This window comes from Pelophylax lessonae (genome assembly GCF_965119305.1).
Source record: "Pelophylax lessonae genome assembly, chromosome: 2".
Lineage (NCBI taxonomy): Eukaryota > Metazoa > Chordata > Amphibia > Anura > Ranidae > Pelophylax > Pelophylax lessonae.
Window position 1 is genome coordinate 437,981,612 of NC_138769.1, and position 20,199 is coordinate 438,001,810.

Consider the following 20,199-nt stretch of genomic DNA (forward strand, 5'->3'; position numbering starts at 1 on the left):
CCAAGCAGTGCCGAGTGGAGCCAAGCCGGTACTTGCGGTGGAAAAGTGCCATCACAAAGTCTAAGAGGCCTGTCCTTACCATCAGTACCAGACAGACATTAGACTGACCCCAGAATTTAACTTGAGGGCATAGCCCATAAAGTAACATCAATTGCTGGTCAAAACCGCCACACGAAAGGCAGTGGTACACTGACGAGTGCCCCACCGCAGTCAGTACCTGCTCGACACCAGATTGTAGGCCGAGATTACCATATTTAGGATAATCGTTTAAATTAACCTCATAAGGTCTCAATAAATACTGTTATCTCTACCAAGACCCCTGTGGCGAACAACAATGCCACCAATCCTGTGGACAATTTCTAAAAACCTAGGCATTCGCCTTGCGTCGAAAAGGCTCCAAACAAGAACTAGAAACAAGAACAAAGTATGTGACGGGTCAAAACCAGAAAAAGGGGATTCAAGAACTCAAATGCAAAGCGACATTTTACATAAAAACTGCAATAAGGGTATTTTTTATGTGGCATTTAAAAAAAATTAACTTTTAGCAACTGGTAAAAAGAAGAAGCTCACAATGATAGAGCTAATGTAAAATAAAGAGAACCATTTGCATGTGATGTGCTAGAAAGAAACAGCTCTGTCCAAATTCTACTCTGACTTCTCTCTTTTTCTACTTCTTCACCCTTCCTTCTCTTATTTTTGCTTACTTCCTCCCTCACCCTACCCTCTCCTAGCCTTTTTTCTTCCTACTGCCCTTTCCCTAGCCCTCATTTATATACTACCATCATATCATCTGCCTCCCTCACTTGGTTTCTAACTGATATACCTTGGTTCACCTTAAGGAAACACAAAGCCACACATTGCCTTCATATATCTCTATAATTAGCCTTAAATGTAGAATATTAGACTTGACTCAGTATAATGAATACACCCAGAATCCTTTTTTTAAATTCTTGGACATGCTTGTTATTATTCTATGAACATGGACCTTTCGACTCCTTGTATTGTGTAATTTGTGATCCATGATGGTACTCTCGATCTCAGGTTGTTATACTTGATATACCTGTATGCTTACCTGATCACCTTCAAACCAAGAAAGGAACAGCTCTGATTATGGGTAAAATAAACTTAACTTAAAGTGGCACAATCTAGACAAATTTTCGATGTGTACAAATGTACCACTTAAGGACCAGAGGTTTTTACCCCATTAATGACCAGGCCACTTTTTGTGATATGGCACTGCATTACTTTAACTGACAATTGCATGGTCGTGAAACGCTGTACACAAAAAAGAATAAATAAAATTTATGTCCTTTTATTCCCACAAATAGAACTTTCTGTTAGCGGTATTTGATCACCTCTGCGGTTTTTAATTTTTACGCTATAAACAAAAAAAGAGCGACAATTCTGAAAAAAAAAAAACAATATTTTTTACTTTGTGCTATAAAACATTCCCAATAAAAAAAAATTTAAAAACAAAATTTTTTCATCAATTTAGGCCAATATGTATTCTGACACATATTTTTGGTAAAAAAAAAAAATTCCAATAAGTGTATATTGATTGGTTTGCGCAAAAGTTTTCCCGTCTACAAACTAGGGAATAGATTTATGTGATTTTTTTTTTACTAGTAATGGCAGCGATTAGCGATTTTTAGTGGGACTGCGACATTGCGGCAGACAGTTCGGACATCTAACAGACAATTTTGACACTTTTGAGAGGACCAGTGACATTACTACTGTAATCAGTGCTAAAAATATGCACTGTTACTGTACTAATGACACTGGCAGGGAAGGGGTTAACACCAGGGGCGATCAAAGGGTTAAATGTGCTCCTAGGGAGGACAGATCGGACACCTAACTTACATTTTTGACACTTTTGAGAGGACCAGTGACATTACTACTGTAATCAGTGCTAAAAAATATGCACTGTTACTGTACTAATGACACTGGCAGGGAAGGGGTTAACACCAGGGGTGATCAAAGGCTTAAGTGTGCTCCTAGGGAGTGCTTTCTAACTGTATGGGGAATTGACTTACTGGATGAACACAGAGACCTGTGTTTCTAAACAGGAGGAACACAGGATCCCTGTGTTCATCTGTGACAGAACAGCTGTCTGCTTTGTTTTCATAGGCAGACAGCCATTCTGTCTTTATGGGGAGCGATTGTGGGTGGCCGATTGGCTCCCCCTCTAGCCAATCTTCGCGTGTGCGCTCCTCCAGTGGCGCATGCATGCCACCACTATCTATTACACGAATTGACCTACTGGTACGTCGTTTTGCGTAATAGAGCCAACCTGCCACAGTAAAACTACAGCGGCTGGTCGGCAGGTGGTTAAAGCCACTATTAACAAAATCATTTTAAGTCTTGTATTCTATGAGCTTAATTTACTAGAGGCAAAAAGACTTCTCATTTTGCAAAGGAAGTTGCGTATAGCAAGGGAATTTTCCCTAGAGCATAGTGAATGTAGTGAAGCTCTGCTGACTTCCATCACCCAATCATGTGCATGAAAAAATTCTATTTTTGTTATTTTATCCTTCCACAATTGGGTATTCTTTGCAAAGTAAAATCTTACCACATTCACTAAACTCCAGGGCACATTCTCTTGAAAACTGAACAGCCTATTTGCCTTTAGTAAATGAACCCCTATATGTTGCGCAGTCACTAAATAAGCAAGGTGAGAATTTGCCTCCAGATATAGATCTTAATAATGTGATTTCCTTTTTTGCAATCACAGGGGAAGGTCGTGTTAAAAAGGAAACAGCTTGTTGATTATCTGTTTTCACTTCCTCACAGATATATTTCCCTGCAGCTGTGCAACACTCATTCTTCAGATTGGAAGTTCCTTGGTGGTCAGACACAGTACCAGAATGAGCAACTGGGTGGTAAACGAAGGACTTTCCATCATTGTTATTGTAAGTAAGAAACTCTATACATATCCTCCAGCACCTGTAAATGTGATAGCTAGTACAACAAATTTTAACACAAAACACAAATTTACTAGCTCAAGGCAGGTCTAACCATTACTGGACAGACACTCCTCTTTAACGACTTACCTGTAACAACCTCTCAGACTTACGACCAGCTCTTACTTTTACTTTTTGGGTACTGTACATCATTGTATTGTACAGTACAGGATTTTTGTTGTTTATATTTTTGTGTTCTGTACTTATGCAAATTAAAACAATGTTATTGAGTTGGAGTTTTGTGTTTAGACCTTTTTTCAGAATATTGTACAGTACAGTAGTTAGGAATGCTTAAAATATTGATTACTTGTGGCTCCCTGTTTAACAACCTGGTCGCTGGAACGGAACCTGGCCGTTAAGTGAGGAGAGCCTGGATAGTCATTTATATACTTTAAACTGCCATATATAAAAAAACAACCGCTAACTCTGCTAAGGAAAGCCACACTTTACTGCTGAAAATGATTTTTTGTATGCAATACTATACAACTTGATATAACTATACCAAGGTATTCAATACACCTAGATTTTGCTATATACTGTATATAGACAGAATGTTTAATTTATATTCTTACACTAGGATAGTGTTTACTATAAAGCCTCATATTCGTATTGTGTACAAGATGCATTTTATTGAGTTTGGAAATGTATCAAACATTAAAACATTTAGACGGTGTAAGGATGAGGAACATTGAACATGGTTTACATAAAAGATCATACTGTCAGTACTAATATAATCACAATGAAGGCAACTCTTCTTTGTCTGTTTTGTTGTTGTTGATGAGAGGTTTTGACAGTGGGGTGAGATGTGGGTTGCATACTTTTTAAGCAACCAGGCTTGTATAAGATGGCAAATTCGAAGGGACATATCAAAAAGAAATGTTGCACAATTTAGCAATAATTAGACATATTAAAACAAATTGTATACCGATTCACAAATGGATCTTAAAAATGTTTATTTGCCGTTAGAAATTCACAAATTACTGTACTTCTTGATCACATGTACTGTTTCTGTATAGGTTACTGTACTAAATATTTTAGTTGCTAATGATAGTTTTGTGCGCAATTCATATAGGATAACCTTTATGTGGATTTTATTGAGTCAGACTTTTGGAGTTAACTTCTACTGATTCTACTTGGATTTACTGGGAAAGTTATGGGTTCTAAACACTTCTAAACACTTGTCCAAAACACATTTTTGTTCCTGTACATGCCCAATACCAAAGACTGTCAGTCTTGTGCACTTATGCATTTCCCAGCATTCATTCATGCTTTATATTGTTTTCAGAATTTACTTTTACATTATTTTTCAATGGAGTTGTTATTAAAATTATTTTGAAATGGAACAAAAAATACTTAAATGTTTGGTGATAAAATCATAAATTGTACATCAAGGGCATAAATAAGACAATTGTTTAATTGATTGTAATATTATCTTTCAGCTGGCATGGCTTGGACTGAATGCATTCCTATTTTGGAATTTTTACCTTGTTTATGATGATGGCAGACGATATATCTATTCTAGAGAGATTTATGGGGTAAGTACTTGTGCTGCCATTTCACTTGCTGTCTTTTTGAAAACTGATCATTAACTCTAATTAAAGGTCTTGATGTAACATTCCTTTAGCAGTGATGAAATACAGAAACCGGCTTTTACAACTCTTCGCAGTGCTTTAAGTGGGCCGGTATGCACTGGTACTCAGTACCGCCACTTTCAAATATGGCTCTTGAGCATACCGCCACCTCTCCGTGTGCCTTAGCGTACCAGTACGCTCATTTTGGACATCTGCGCCCTCAATTGCCCCCCCCCCCAAGAATATTTCCCACTCCAAACCCAGACCAGTCACCACCAGTGAGTCCCCCTGCTGCGGAGTCCCAGCCCAGGCCAGGGGGGGGGGGGGGTGCTCTGTGGGGACCCTGATGTGGGGTGAGGGGAGGGGCGAAAAAATGTATAGGATATAATAGAGTACCGGCACCTCTTTTGGGCCACTTAAAGCACTGACTCTTCCTATAAGACAGTATTCATTTTAAAACGTTATATAACCTGTACATACATTGATTTGTTTCATTTTTATTAACTATATGTTTATAAAAAGTCTAAAGCGGAGTATAGAAACACAATTTTGATTGCTTGCCTTTTTAATACAGTACTGTAATTTTTAATCCTTATCTTTCCTGGCAAATACTGTATATAGGTGTGCTTTCCTATTAAATACAGGTTTATAAAAAAAAAGTTGAAAACTGAGCATAGGTAGCTACAGTCTTTCTTCTGACTGAGAATTGCTATTTGAAATATGAATAGTGAATATGCCATTTAAAGACAAATTTAAATTTCAGTTTAAAACAGCTAAATACATTCCAGTTATATCAAAACAATGGGTGTTCACTGTCTTACAGTTCGTTTTTTTTTTAAAAAGCAGCCACAGCTGGGTCCCTTGCTCTCTGTGTGAAAGCAAACTAGAGCTCTCCAATTAAAAAAGCTCATGCTCCCTGCTGATTTAGGAGCTGTGGCTGTGAGCTGTAACTAATGCCCCGTACACACGTGCAGATTATCTGAAGACTTTTGTCTGTAGACTTACCAAAACCATATAATATGAGGTCAAACCTAAACATTTTCAATTTGTATGCAATCCGGCAGGCCCTTGCACTACATAGAAAAGGTAAATCTGAAGACAAAAGTCTTCAGATAATCTGCACGTGTGTACGGGGCATTAGTAGAGGGCGTGTCGGACTTCTACAGAGAGATCACTGCTTCCACAGAGAGAGCGAGGGTTCAACTCAGTAGCATGTTGGCAGGAGACTGACTTTTCGACTCAGGTCCTGGCTTTAAAGATATTCTGGGGAAACCAATAAAACATTTACTTCAATTTTTGATAGTAGTGCCCTTAAAACTACCCGCTCCTCATTCAGGCAAGCATTTGCACCAGTATCATTAATAGTACCAACACATGCAACAAATACAGATAGATCTGAAACCACTTTAAGAACCTGTCGCTTTGGCTGCAAGGGAGTCTTCATGAATTGTTGCCAGTTTGCAGAATAGTAAACCAGCAGTAATTAAAGTATAACTAAAGACAAAACCTTTTTTAGTTTTGGATAGAGCAGAGAGGGTTTAGGACATCTGTCAGTTTTTATCGCTGTCTGTGCCCTCGTGGGTTCACCTTCTCTATTTGTCTTGTTTACCATTATCATTGAAAGTAAAAGAAAATACCACATTTTGGGTTGTTCCAGAAAAATAATAGAGGGGAACTCTTCCAATGGGGAAACTAGTTCTGGCGACCTGGTGACCCCAGGGAATTTCCTTAAGTTGCAGGGATTTCCTCTCACTTCCTGTTTGGCTATGGGACCGGAAGTGAAGGTAAATCTCCCCAAAGGGACTCAAATGGTGAAAAAAATCTGATAGGAGTTATAACTCTCCCTTGCTCTATCCAAAATGAAAAAAAAGGTTTTGCCAATAGTTCTACTTTAAGACCAGTTCTGTGCTGACACATAGACAAATGCCAGTGTTCCCGAGTTGAGCAATTAATGAATGTGACAACTTCCTACACAGGACTCTATCCCTGGCTTCATTCAGCTATCAGCCAGGGGATTCCAAAGCTAAATGTAAACCAAGGGGATAAGATACTTGCAATGCTATTACTCAAATATGGCAATGCCCATGTTTTTGAAATGACAAGTAACAGGGGATGCGGACCTGATGGGGAACTAGTTGCTATGGCCGTAGTGCCTGTTGGGTGGGTGGAGCCCTTTGGGAAACTGAGAAGCTAGTTCCCTATCATGTCCACCTTGCTTTTGATTGACAGCACACAACAGTGGGTAGATTACATAGCAGTGGATCTGATGGGGAACTCATTTTTTAGTTACTCATAAGGATTCATCCACCTCACTAGAAAAGTTCTCATCTATGTGCCTGTCTGTGTGATGGTCACCAGCAGCCAGAAAGGGAGTGCACTGAGGAAGGAATGTCCAGTATAGACATTCCAACCTCAATGACAGCCTCCGATAGATTCATGTGCCTACTTCTGACAGGTATGTGACTGCCGCTAGCACCCACAATTTTGGTGCAGAGGACCAACAGAACCCTAAAGGGTGTCCACAACACACTTTTTGAATTTCCTTATTATTGTTTTGATGCACCTGCAATGTTTTTTTGATGGGTTTAAACTGACATTTCATTTGAGCTTTAAGGAGACCATGCAATTGTCTATCACTAAGATTTATACAGTATATATGAATAAAGCACCCGGCATCCACTGTTGGCCAAAATCTTGCATCTGTTATATCATTATATTTACAAAGTTAATTTAGCAACAGTGGAGTAGAGTAGAAAGAGCTATTTTTTCATGAGGTAAGGGCAGGGAGGATCTTGTTTCAGGCAGGAGATGAGGCCTGCACCCTCCCTTATGAAGCCATCAGCTGCTTTCTTTTAAATACTAATAAATACTGGGAAAATAGTGCAAGGATGCAGCCCATGTGTACCTGCACTATTTACTCTTGTTTCTGCAAGGGAAGGATCTGCTATGGTCATCATATGCTCAATGCTAGAGGTTGAAGATGCCATTTACCATGCTGTCACAGGAGATACAAAATATAAATATTTCCTATGTGAAAGTATGTGAGTTGTAGAGTACAAAAAAGCCAAAAAGTTATTGACATTAAACAACAGGAGGAGACACATCATACGGGTTGTACCATTGTAACGGGAAAATCTGATAAAGCTGGTAATTAATTATTAGTCTGAGACTGAGCTTGCAGTACCACCTATACCCACAGTAGTTCCTGTCAGATGGTTGGCTTCTGGTGACTCTTTCCATATATCTTCTATTAAAGCCTTTTGCCATCATATTGAGTTTATATTTGTATACTAATATACATTTTTTTTATCATCCTGTGCTGCAGTCAGCCCTAGCCTGGGCCAGAGCCCCAGCAGCGTGTCTGAACTTTAACTGCCTGCTCATCTTACTGCCAGTATGTCGAAACCTTCTTTCCTTTCTCCGTGGATCAAGTGCGGTAAGACTATAGTTAAAATGAACTTAACCAAGCGAGGGAAAGAAATTGCTACAGTTCCCAAATAGCTAGTATAATAAATGTAATCCCATTCCATGGCTCTTGCTCAGCCTATTTGGTTTTAATAACAGATAAATTGGTGTTCTGTCTGAAGCTTTTGAATGCAAAGACATAAGACTTTTCATGAGACTTTTACACAGCTTTAAAATGGAGATAGGGTAAAAAAGGATTACCCTGGTGCTCTGGTTGATGTTTTATTATTAACAGACTGGTAAGTCTCATTGATGAGGTTCTCATAGCTGATATAGTATCCTAGTTACCTAATGTTCAGTGAAGGCCAATTAAATTGGTTATTTAGTCATTTTCTTGTTCAATAATTTTTGATAATTTTCACAATGTATAAAAAAACAGTGTACATAAGAATGTACCAAAAGCTGGGAAGACATCAGGATAAATTAGGTAAAATCCCATTCATTCAAAGAATATAGATTGAGATCCTTTGGAGTGGGTGAAACATCAGGCAGTAGAAAGTTGTCAGGTAAGGGCTACTGAAAAAAATGAGACTTTACAATCACTTTAATGTCTTTTTTAGATATACATATAACAAATGAACAATTTATTCTAAACAATCTTATCATTGAGTTTTGATGTATTAAAAAACGGGCTTCTGTGCATAGTTTGAAATTATCTGTGAGTATGGGGGCAACATTTTCGATTCACCTGTTTCATTATAGATTGAAAACAATGAATTTTTTTGGTACTGACTGGATTTCGGAAATCATGGAATCTAGGCCTAGACTTGTAGCTAGGGAACAGCAGTTTTTTTTAATTTATGACAAGAATAAGGTCCTTCTTCATTCCAAATAAGAAAATGATTTGATAATGTTGACATTCACATTATTGATTCTTAAAATATTGTATTTGTATTGATAGATTCACTTTAATTTAAAGAGGACTGTCTTTAAAGTTTAATTTGAACCTGAAATAATTTACACACTGCTCAATAAAATAAAGAAACACCTTTTAAACAGAGTATAGCATCAAGTCAAATAAACTCCTGGGATATTGATCTGGTCATTTAGGTAGTAAAGGGTGTTGTTAATCAGTTTCAGCTGCTTTGGTGTTAATGAAATTAACAGCAGGTGCCTTCGATGGGCAACAATGAGACAAAATACAAAACGGGAATGGTTTTACAGGTGGAGGACATTACATTTTATTCCCCTACTCACCTTTTCTGACTGTTTTTCACCAGTTTTGCATTTGGCTAGGGTCAGTGTCAATACTGGTAGCATGAGGCGATACTTGGACCCTATGGAGGTTGCACAGGCAGTCCAGCTCCTCCAGGATGGCACATCAACAAGTGCCATTGCCTGAAGGTTCGCTGTGTCTCCCAGCACAGTCTCAAGAGCCTGGAGGAAATTCCAGGAGACAGGCAGTTACTCTAGGAGAGCTGGACAGGGCTGTAGAAGGTCCTTAACCCATCAGCAGGACCGGTATCTGCTTCTTTGCGCAAGTAGGAACAGTATGAGCACTGCCAGAGCCCTACAAAAAATACCTCCAGCAGGCCACTGGTGTGAATGTCTCTGACCAAACAATCAGAAACAGACTTCATGAGGGTGGCCTGAGGGCCTGACGTCCTCTAGAGGGCCCTGTGCTCACTGCCCGACACCATGGAGCTTGATTGGCATTTGACATTGAACACCATAATTGGCAGGTCCATCACTGATGCCCTGTGCTTTTCACAGATGAGAGCAGGTTCACCCTGAGCACATGTGACAGATGTGAACGGGTCTGGAGAAGCCATGGAGAATGTTATTCTGCCTGTAACATCATTCAGCATGACCAGTTGGGTGGAGTGAGTGATGGTCTGGGGAGGCATATCCATGGAAGGACGCACAGACCTCCACAGACTAGACAATGGCACCCTGACTGCCATTAGGTATCAAGATGAAATCCTTGGACCCATTGGCAGACCCTACGCTGGTGCAGTGGTCTTGGGTTCCTCCTGGTGCACGACAATGTCTGGCCTCATGTGGCGAGAGTATGCAGCCAGTTCCTGGAAGATAAAGGAATTGATAGCATTGAATGGCCCCCCACGCTCACCTGATCTAAATTCAATAGAACACCTCTGGGACATTATGTTTTGGTCAGTCCAATGCCGCCAGGTTGCACCTCAGTCTGTTGTTCAAGAGCTCAGTGATGCTGTGGTCCAGATCTGGGAGGAAATACCCCAGGACCCCATCTGTTGTCTCATTAGGAGCATGCCCTGACATTGTCAGGCATGCATACAAGGACGTGGGGGCCATACAAACTACTAAGTACCATTTTGAGTTGCTGCAATGAAAGTTCAGCAAAATGGACTAGCCTGCTGCATAATTTTTCCACTTTGATTTCCGAGGTTTCTTTAAATTCAGCCCTCTGTAGGTTGATAATTTTCATTTCCATCAAGCATTGTGACATCCTTTTATTAATAACACATTACCCAGTTCATATCAGTATAGATCTCCAGCATGATTTCCTCATTGAGATCTGATGTGTTTTTAAAGTGTTCCTTTCATTTTTTTTGAGCAGTGTACATTTCTTTTTTTTTTGGCAAAGTTTGCATACTATAGGTATTACCAAAACAAAGTCACTGTATTCTGTCAAAAGATAAATAGATTGTGTGACACCTACCATTAGAAGAGAGAGTCTGGTAGACACCATGACTGTGACAAAACATTGCCACGTGGAAAAACAAGATATGGTCTCAGGTCAAACCAGCAGTATTCCAATATTTTTCAAAAAGGGTTCAGTTCATTAGAAATGTTGTCTCAAGATTTTTCTTTTTTGCAAAACATCAAAAGTTAAAAAAATGTAAAACATTTAAAAGTCTGACACATGATTGCCTTCAGAAAGCATGCAGCTGGCAAACAAAACAGTTGTTGACATGCAGAATTGGCTTTTGGACACATATCAACAATGGCATTTCATGTAAATCTTGCCGGAATCTTTAAAAAAATTTAGGTCTAGTGTTTTTCTTATAGTGAACCTTTTAAGTGCAACAAGCACCAGATTTTAGTTTCCTTTGGTCAAATCATCTAAAAAATGTTTTTTGGTTGGTAGCTTTCTTTGATCCATTGCATTACTTTATTATTTATTGTCCCATTTTGGTGTTTTGTTATATACATGTTCTTTTTAGTAGAAAGACTGCAGTTAGCTATTGGGCTGAGAATAAATGATCTCTTTGCTTCATGGTTTTTGAAGTGCTTTTTGTGTCTGCAGTGTTGTGGGAGAAGTATACGAAGACAGCTGGATAGGAACCTCACTTTTCACAAAATGGTGGCTTGGATGATTGCCTTGCATACAGGTTGGTAACATTTGGTTCTTTATATAATACTGTGTTTAAGAGTTTTTTCTCTATGTTACCTGTTTAATACAATCAAAGCAATAAAGCAGTTCCCTCCTAGAGTATATAGGGTAACTAAGCTTAGATTGAGGGAGTGTAAATGTTACATGCCAATTAGCAGATGAGCAGCATAAACATGATTGGGACATCGATTTATACAGAAACAAAAGGTTAAAAAACAATAACAAATTAAAAAAGGAACAGATTTGATGGATCACTTTCTATGCCATAATTCTTCTGGGTTTTCGAGTATTTTAGTAGACTTGTCATCACCTCCTATTATTAAGAAATAAAATCAGAATGGTTTCTCTTATACACTAACAATAAATCAATATAAGTTGTCTGGGACATTTAGAGCAGCTCACTTTAAGGAATAAATACACAAATGATACAAAAAAATTAAAAAAAGAACAAGTAATTGAAAACTATAATTTTTGGACTTTAGTATAGTTTAGAACTAGCTAATGATTAGGAATTCCCCTTTTAAAGAGGAACTTTAGTCTTTCATAACTTCATTTTTTTTTTTTAGCTATATGTATGCAAAAGAGATAATTTTCAGAAAAATAATATCAGGATTGTGTATTTCCAGTATTTCCAGAAAGCGCTTTTTTGTGAGGCATGGTTCACTTCAGCTGATGCTTCTTATGAACATCAATCTTAAAATGTTTGAGTGTCTTTTATCAATCAAAGTAGCTCCAAACCACACCTTCAAACTCATTTCATTAATTGGATCTCAGATGTGCAAACTACTGACTCCTAGTAGCTGCTGTTGAAGTAGTTAGTCTATGAGTTCACTTACTTTTTTCTCCAGCACTGCAAATGTTTAATGGGTGTGTTCAATAAAGACACAATAAATTAGAATTGTTTGTGTGTTATCAGCTTAAGCAAATAGTGTTTGTCTATTGTTGTGACTAAGTGAGGATCTGATAAAAATTTTGGGCAAATTACTACAGAAAACCAGTTAATTCCAAAGGGTTCACATACTTTTTATTGCCACTGTACACATGCACACACATACAGTATCTCACAAAAGTGAGTACACCCCTCACATTTTTCTAAAAATTCTATTATATCTTTTCATCTGACAACACTGAAGAAATGATACTTTGCTACAATGTAAACTAGTGAGTCTACAGCTTGTATAACAGTGTAAATTTTCTGTCTCCTCAAAACAACTCAACAAACAGCCATTAATATCTAAACCGCTGGCAACAAAAGTGAGAACACCCCTACGTGAAAATGTCCAAATTGGGCCCAAAGTGTCAATATTTTGTGTGGCTACCATTCTTTTCCAGCACTGCCTTAACCTTCTTGGGTATGAAGAGATTCACAGGTTGCCACCGGAGTCCTCTTCCACTCCTCCATGACAACATCACGGAACTGATGAATGTTAGAGACCTTGCGCTCCTCCTCCTGTCCCTTCAACCACTGCAGCAATGCTGGCAGAACTCATATGTCTATTTCCCAAAGACAACCTCTGGATATGACACTGAGCACGTGTACTCAACTGCTTTGTTCAACCATGGCGAGGTCTGTTTTGAGTGGAACCTGTCCTGTTAAACGGCTGTATGGTCTTGGCCACCGTGCTGCAGCTCAGTTTCAGGGTCTTGGCAATCTTCTCATAGTCTAGGCCATCTTTATGTAGAGCAACAATTCTTTTTTTCAGATCTTCAGAGAGTTCTTTGCCATGAGGTGCCATCTTGAACTTCCAGTGACCAGTATGAGAAAATGAGAGCGATAACACCAATATTAACACACCTGCTCCCCATTCACACCTGAGACCTTGTAACACTAACAAGTAACATGACACCAGGGAGGGAAAATGGCTAATTGGGCCCAATTTGGACATTTTCACTTAGGGATGAACTCACTTGTGTTGCCAGTGGTTTAGACATGAATGGCTGTGTGTTAAGTTATATTGAGGGGACAGCAATATTACACTGTTATACAAGCTGTACACCCACTACTTTACATTGTAGTAAAGTGTCATTTCTTCAGTGTTGTCACATGAAAAGATATAATAAAATATTTACAAAAATGTGAGGGGTGTACTCACTTTTGTGAGATACTGTATATAGCAAAGTTCCAAGGGTGAGGTGCACGTCAGTCATGGAAGTTTGTGCAATGCAATCAGGCCTTTCCAAAGGCCATAATATAGAGAAAGGAAATGGGATTGCTGCACACAAAATTCTTTAATGAAAACATTAAAGTTGAATACCATGTAAACCTGATGTATTTTTATTATTTTCATTAAATAATTTTTTTGTGCAGCATTCCCATCTCCTTTATCTATATATAGTACTGTAATTATATATATATATATAATATACTATATATTTTTTTTTTCAACAGTTTACTTGTTGATTACAGAGAACTAATAATAAAATGTATGTTTTCATATATTGACTGTTCTGTAATACTTTTGGTGTGTTGAAATACTTGTTCCCCATCTGGTTCACCTGTAGCTATGAAGGATGACTGTCAATGGAGGTGCCGTTGCTACCACTGACGGTTGACACCAGTTGACGACTGTATTGGTGTGCTGTGCAACTTATTATAATATTGTATGCTCTTAGCTTGAGAAGGGGTTCATTGTGAAAATAAACAAGTCTCTTATGCATTACTAAAACATAAAACGTTATTTTACTGCTGCTATGAAAACTGATGATGGTTTTATCATAATTTCTGAAATAAAGATTAGGACAGATTTCATGGATTCCCTCTTTACTGCCATATAATTTAAATATACAGCAATTGGATTCTCTTTGGTGGCAGAAGGGCACAGGGTCATTTTTTAGGCATAGTGCCACCATCCTTTCTTTTTTTTTTTTTTTTTTCACAATATTAAACTTTATTTAGAAAATTAAAAAGGCATACATAGTGGAACAGAGTAAAGTGCTTTAAACATAAAGCAAATCATTTTTTCAGTAACCAATAATAATAGACATTAGTCATCCGCACATTACAAAATATACATTCTAATAGATGATACAGTCAGTTTTCATATGTCAGATAGAAAAGGTAACAACTGTCCTAATTCAAATCACTTTTCAATTTCAAAATCTTGAACAAATAGACAATACAATTGTCATGTAGTGAGGTTACCGTTTTTCTAGGTACAATAAAGATGGACTTCTAAAGGAGGTCCATCTAAAGGTATTTGGAAGGATAGTTAAAGTTGAAAAAGAAGAAAGTTAGGAAGAAAGAAAAGAAAAAGAGAAGGAAAAAAAAAGAAAAGGGTAGAATTAATGAAGTATGGGAGAAAGTATAAAGTGAAATTGAGAAGAAATAGGGCAGGGGTAATTGGGAAGAAAGGGTGGTAATAAAAGGGAGAGGTAAGAAGAGGGGATTCCTGAATAGCACGAAATATCTTGGGCTCCGTTCTCAACTCTATGATCCATTGTCTCTAAGATCAGTATATTCCTTCGAAACTGTAAAAACCCGCCAGGGGGACCATTGTTTGTGTAATAAGTCGTTTCGTTCGTTTTTTATTGCGAGTGTCTCTTCCATTTCGTGAATGTGACCTACCTTATTAAGCCAGTCATTGAGTGTGGGTGTTTTTTTGGAATTCCATGCTAATGGAATTAAGGATTTGGCTGCATTCAAAAGGTGTCGTGTCAGCAAACTTTTATATCTTTTATAAGTGTATTGATTGATGTGTAGCAGACAGCAGGCCGCATCTAGTGTCAGCCCTGTCTCCGTGATATGTTTCACCCATTTCAGGACATCCATCCAGAAATTCTTTAGTGCTGCACAATCCCACCACATGTGGATAAAAGTCCCACGGTCTATACCGCATCGCCAACAAATGTCTGAAGTTTGGCCAGACCATCGGTGCATGTCGACTGGGGTGTAGTACCACTGCGCTCTGATTTTATACGAGGTTTCTTGCAATTTGGTGCTTAATGAGCATTTGTGTGAAAAGTAGCAGGCCTTTTCCCATTGGGCCGAGGTGAAGGAGCCATCCTTTCTTACAGCTCTTCACACCTATACATAACTGAGCAGATATTATGATAGTGAAGATACATTTCAATTTGTGCAGTGTAGTGAGTCATGCTGATAGCAGCAGTGCACTTTTCTAGGATTAGATTAATTAAGCATTTAATTCTGTTATCAAACCCTGCTTGTAATACTTCAGGAAAAACTGCAAGCTAGGTAGATTACCTAGTTAGTCAATAGTTTTAAGTTTCCCTACAGCAGAAAATGTCTGGGATTTTTTTTATAACTTTATTGATGAATGAAGGCAACACATCTTCACCTAATTGACTAAGTTAGTTGAGATTTTTTTCTTTTGCAAAGTGAACATTCATGTCAGTTCACATCAAGCATAATCCATCATAGGTACTACTTCCACTGTTAATTCCAATTTATAACCAAAAACAATACATACATGTACATAAGTGAAGTGAGCACCACTTAGTCATATAGCTGTGCAGAAATACATACAGGAATTCAGTACCCACAATAGAATGAGAAGAACAGCAGAGCCAGACCCTGGTGAAAAGAGAAAGGACAATGAAGAACCCAACATTTTTGGGTTAAGAACCCCCTTTCTCAAGAGCCCCCTGCCAGGTACTGAATTCCTTGATACACATGGTGACTTCCTTGGCATTTTTTAAAATGCTAGCCCAAATGCAGCTGTCCTAAAATAATATATAGGCCATTCTGTGTCTGTACTTCGGTTACTCATGGTACTATATGCAAACATTACCAAAAATAATATGACAAATTTTAACTTTTCCCACCCTACCGAAAAAAAAAAAAAAATGTTTTACCGGAGTTTGGCTTTATTTCTTAGAAAATAATAATTATTACTGTTATATATTATGCCATTACTTAGGTTTTTGTTTCCTGTCTCAGCTATCCACACTGTGGCTCATTTGTTTAATGTGGAAAGACTGGTGGACGCCAGGGTGGAAGCGAATGGCACAATTCAAGCTGCTCTTACCGACCTTGGGGACAGGAGTAATGAATCCTACCTTAACTTTGTCCGATCAAAAGTACCAGTAAGTAGGAAAACAATTCTGAACCTGCTGCATAAAGGCTGATTGAACTCTTTATTGCTTATAAAATATTGCTTATAATAAAGGGAAAACCTTTTTCTTTAGAGTCAGATTTCAATGTGTTTCTAACAGATTGGAAATACCTGCTGAATGTTTACAGAAGTGATGGCAGGATGCTAAGATCTGCTGTCATAGAAAAAAAGCCAATGCCTGTGTTGTGAATAGTGATGAGCTCAGTTTTGGGCAAAAGTGAAGTAATTAACTAAGGTTCATGAGAAACGGTCCTATGATAGTACGCTGCTGGTCAAATCAGCTGCAATTGGGAGATTTCTTGCAGCGCAGCCGCATGTAACAAAGTGACAGAGACGCTGGTGACATTATTAACCTAATATGGCTACATGGCCATATTTAGTTACTGACATTGCCCAGATATGGCCATGTAGCCATATTATGTCAATGATGTCACCAGCATTTTTTTCCCTTTGATATGTGCAGCTGTGGGACAGGGAATTCCCTGGCTGCAGCTAATTGTGCCAGTGCCCTGCTATCATGTAACTGTCTACCATGGGTTTGAATCTTACCTCATCACTTTTTATGCGCTTTAAAAATGAATTAACCCACAATGCTAGTAGATTTGATAATGCTTATAGATGAATGAGGGTGGTTTTAAACTACATCTACTTGCATATTCTGGGCACGGGTTTACTAAATAAGAAATTATAATAAATACACTAACATCTAGTATCTGGTAAAGAATGAAATTTCATATATCACTTTTATGTTAGAGAATAAAAGTGGAATTCTGTTTGGTTGGTAAAATCTAGACCCATTTGAATCAGCATTATGGTTTTAAATGCACACATTTAAAGTGCAAGTATTACGATATTCGAATTTATGATGTTTGTAGAATCTTGAAGTTAAAGTAAAGAATGTTCTAAACAAAATGTTCTTATTTTTTACAGAATCCAATAGGAGGATTAAATGTGGCATTTACCTTTCTTGCTGGCCTCACTGGAGTAGTAATTACATTGGCTCTTATTCTAATCATTACTTCTTCTACAAAAACCATTCGTAGATCATATTTTGAAGTGTTTTGGTACACACATCATCTCTTTGTCATCTTCTTCATTGGTCTTGTTATCCATGGAGTTGGGTGAGTATTGGATTTATATCTATACTAAATAACATTGCATATGACTTTTGTAGGTTTTAGTCCAATATGAAATAGCCAGTAAAGTAACAAATCATTTTGTGTACTATTCAACTTTGAGTAGAAAAATACCTGTAACAATTGTCACTGGAACTAGTGTTCCTTTTGGAGGACAGAAAAAAGGATACAGGGATCTTAAGGATACTGTTTGGGTGTCTCCAGAATGTCCGTTTTCAGGGGAGAAAGGTAGTTTTTCATCTTACTCTAGGTTTTGTAATTTAAGGATCAGGGTCTGTGGCTCAGAGACCTCAAAGTACTTTTTGAGAAAAATTCTCCAACCTTGTGTCCAGGACTTGCCAGAGACCAGCAGGGTGTGTGAGCAGCTGTTCATAGACCCTAATCCATGACCTGACAATAGCCTGCATAGGAGTCTGGGGGACTCCAACCTTTCCCAAGAGTTAGTGAGACTGCACCAGTCAAGCCAAAGCATGCGTGTCTACACAGGGTTGGTGAAGTCAGTGACAGAGCAGAAAGGAACTGGAATATTAAGCTGTGAGAGAGCTTGAGTCTAAGGAGCTGTGTGCTTTGTTCTGGAGGAATCAGGATAAGGATTAAGGGCTGAAGCAGTGTGGCATTTCCCCCCAGCTTTTATGTGCAATCCCAGGATGCATTGCAAGAATGCCCTCCCACTGAGATTTCCACAAAAGCCAAAGTGCCACTGGCTGGGTTTCCCGCCACAGTCCAACAAGCTCCCTCATTGGATACAGTGGGGACACTCCCTCAGACCCAGTGAATCACACCTGGAAACATGTAACAGGCAACCCAATAGATCAGGCTCCCCTGATAAGCAGAAGGAGCAATAGATGCTTTTGCCTAGCCTAAGAGGGTGCTACATCCACCCCCACCAAAATAAACCACATCCCGTTGGCTCTGGGGCAGCCGCCCCCTACAAAAATTCTACAAAAACTTTAGGAGTATCCCACAAACCTGGAAAGGGGGAAAAGGGAAATTAACAAATGTACAGTCAATAAGTTAAAGTGGAAAAATATATTTCTCTATACAATATAATACATTCCAGGTGCATTTGTGGCAATGCACCGCCCACCAAGCAAAGCCTGCTCTGGTGGTGAGTGAATGTGACAACCTAACTGATTTCCGCTAAATTTTGTGCCACCTGCAAAAGGAAAAAAAAACAAGTTTGGCACTTCATAAGTGCACAATTACCATCACTATCTTTGTCATATTGCAACCATTTGCTAAAATCATTTAAGTTCATTCTTCTTCCTCATGAATGTACACATAGCACCCCATACTGACAGAAAAACACAGAATTGTTGACATTGTTGCAGGTTTATTAAAAAAGAAAAACTGAAATATCACATGGTCCTAAGTATTCAGACCCTTTGCTCAGTATTTAGTAGAAGCCCCCTTTTGATCTAATACAGCCAGGAATCTTTTTGGGAAAGATGCAACAAGTCTTTCACACCTGGATTTGGGGATCCTCTGCCATTCCTCCTTGCAGATCCTCTCCAGTTCTGTCAGGTTGGATGGTAAACGTTGGTGGACAGCCATTTTTAGGTCTCTCCAGAGATGCTCAATTGGGTTTAAGTCAGGGCTCTGGCTGGGCCATTCAAGAACAGTCACGGAGTTGTTGTGAAGCCACTCCTTCGTTATTTTAGCTGTGTGCTTAAGGTCATTGTCTTGTTGGAAGGTAAACCTTCGGCCCAGTCTGAGGTCCAGAGCACTCTGGAGAAGGTTTTTCTGCCACCACCATGCTTCACTGTTGGGACTGTATTGGACAGGTGATGAGCAGTGCCTGGTTTTCTCCACAGATACCGCTTAGAATTAAGGCCAAAAAGTTCTATTTTGGTCTCATCAGACCAGAGAATCTTATTTCTCACCATCTTGGAGTCCTTCAGGTGTTTTTTAGCAAACTCCATGCGGGCTTTCATGTGTCTCACACTGAGGAGAGGCTTCCGTCGGGCCACTCTGCCATAAAGCCCCGACTGGTGGAGGGCTGCAGTAATGGTTGACTTTCTACAACTTTCTCCCATCTCCTGACTGCATCTCTGGAGCTCAGCCACAGTGATCTTTGGGTTCTTCTTTACCTCTGTCACCAAGGCTCTTCTCCCCCGATAGCTCAGTTTGGCCGGACGGCCAGCTCTAGGAAGGGTTCTGGTCGTCCCAAACGTCTTCCATTTGAGGATTATGGAGGCCACTGTGCTCTTAGGAACCTTAAGTGCAGCAGAAATCTTTTTGTAACCTTGGCCAGATCTGTGCCTTGCCACAATCCTGTCTCTGAGCTCTTCAGGCAGTTCCTTTGACCTCATGATTCTCATTTGCTCTGACATGCATTGTGATCTGGAAGGTCTTATATAGACAGGTGTGTGGCTTTCCTAATCAAGTCCAATCAGTATAATCAAACACAGCTGGACTCAAATGAAGGTGTAGAACCATCTCAAGGATGATCAGAAGTGTCACAGCAAAGGGTCTGAATACTTAGGACCATGTGATATTTCAGTTTTTCTTTTTTAATAAATCTGCAACAATGTCAACAATTCTGTGTTTTTCCATCAATATGGGGAGCTGTGTGTACATTCATAAGGAAGAAGAATGAACTTAAATGATTTTAGCAAATGGCTGCAATATAACAAAGAGTGAAAAATTTAAGGGGGTCTGAATACTTTCCGTACCCAC

General features: G+C 38.8%; 1 protein-coding gene across 1 annotated transcript in view; it reads left to right on the plus strand.

Moving 5' to 3' along the window:
- The first annotated feature begins 2,652 nt into the window (after positions 1-2,652).
- Positions 2,653-20,199, plus strand: part of CYBB (cytochrome b-245 beta chain) — a 46,251-nt gene continuing 28,704 nt past the window's right edge. The window contains exons 1-7 of the mRNA XM_082246515.1: positions 2,653-2,671; positions 2,791-2,909; positions 4,400-4,495; positions 7,857-7,967; positions 11,226-11,310; positions 16,210-16,355; positions 17,315-17,505. Coding sequence (XP_082102641.1) covers positions 2,865-2,909; positions 4,400-4,495; positions 7,857-7,967; positions 11,226-11,310; positions 16,210-16,355; positions 17,315-17,505 — 674 coding nt within the window. The 5' untranslated portion in view covers positions 2,653-2,671; positions 2,791-2,864. The remainder of the gene's footprint in view (positions 2,672-2,790; positions 2,910-4,399; positions 4,496-7,856; positions 7,968-11,225; positions 11,311-16,209; positions 16,356-17,314; positions 17,506-20,199) is intronic.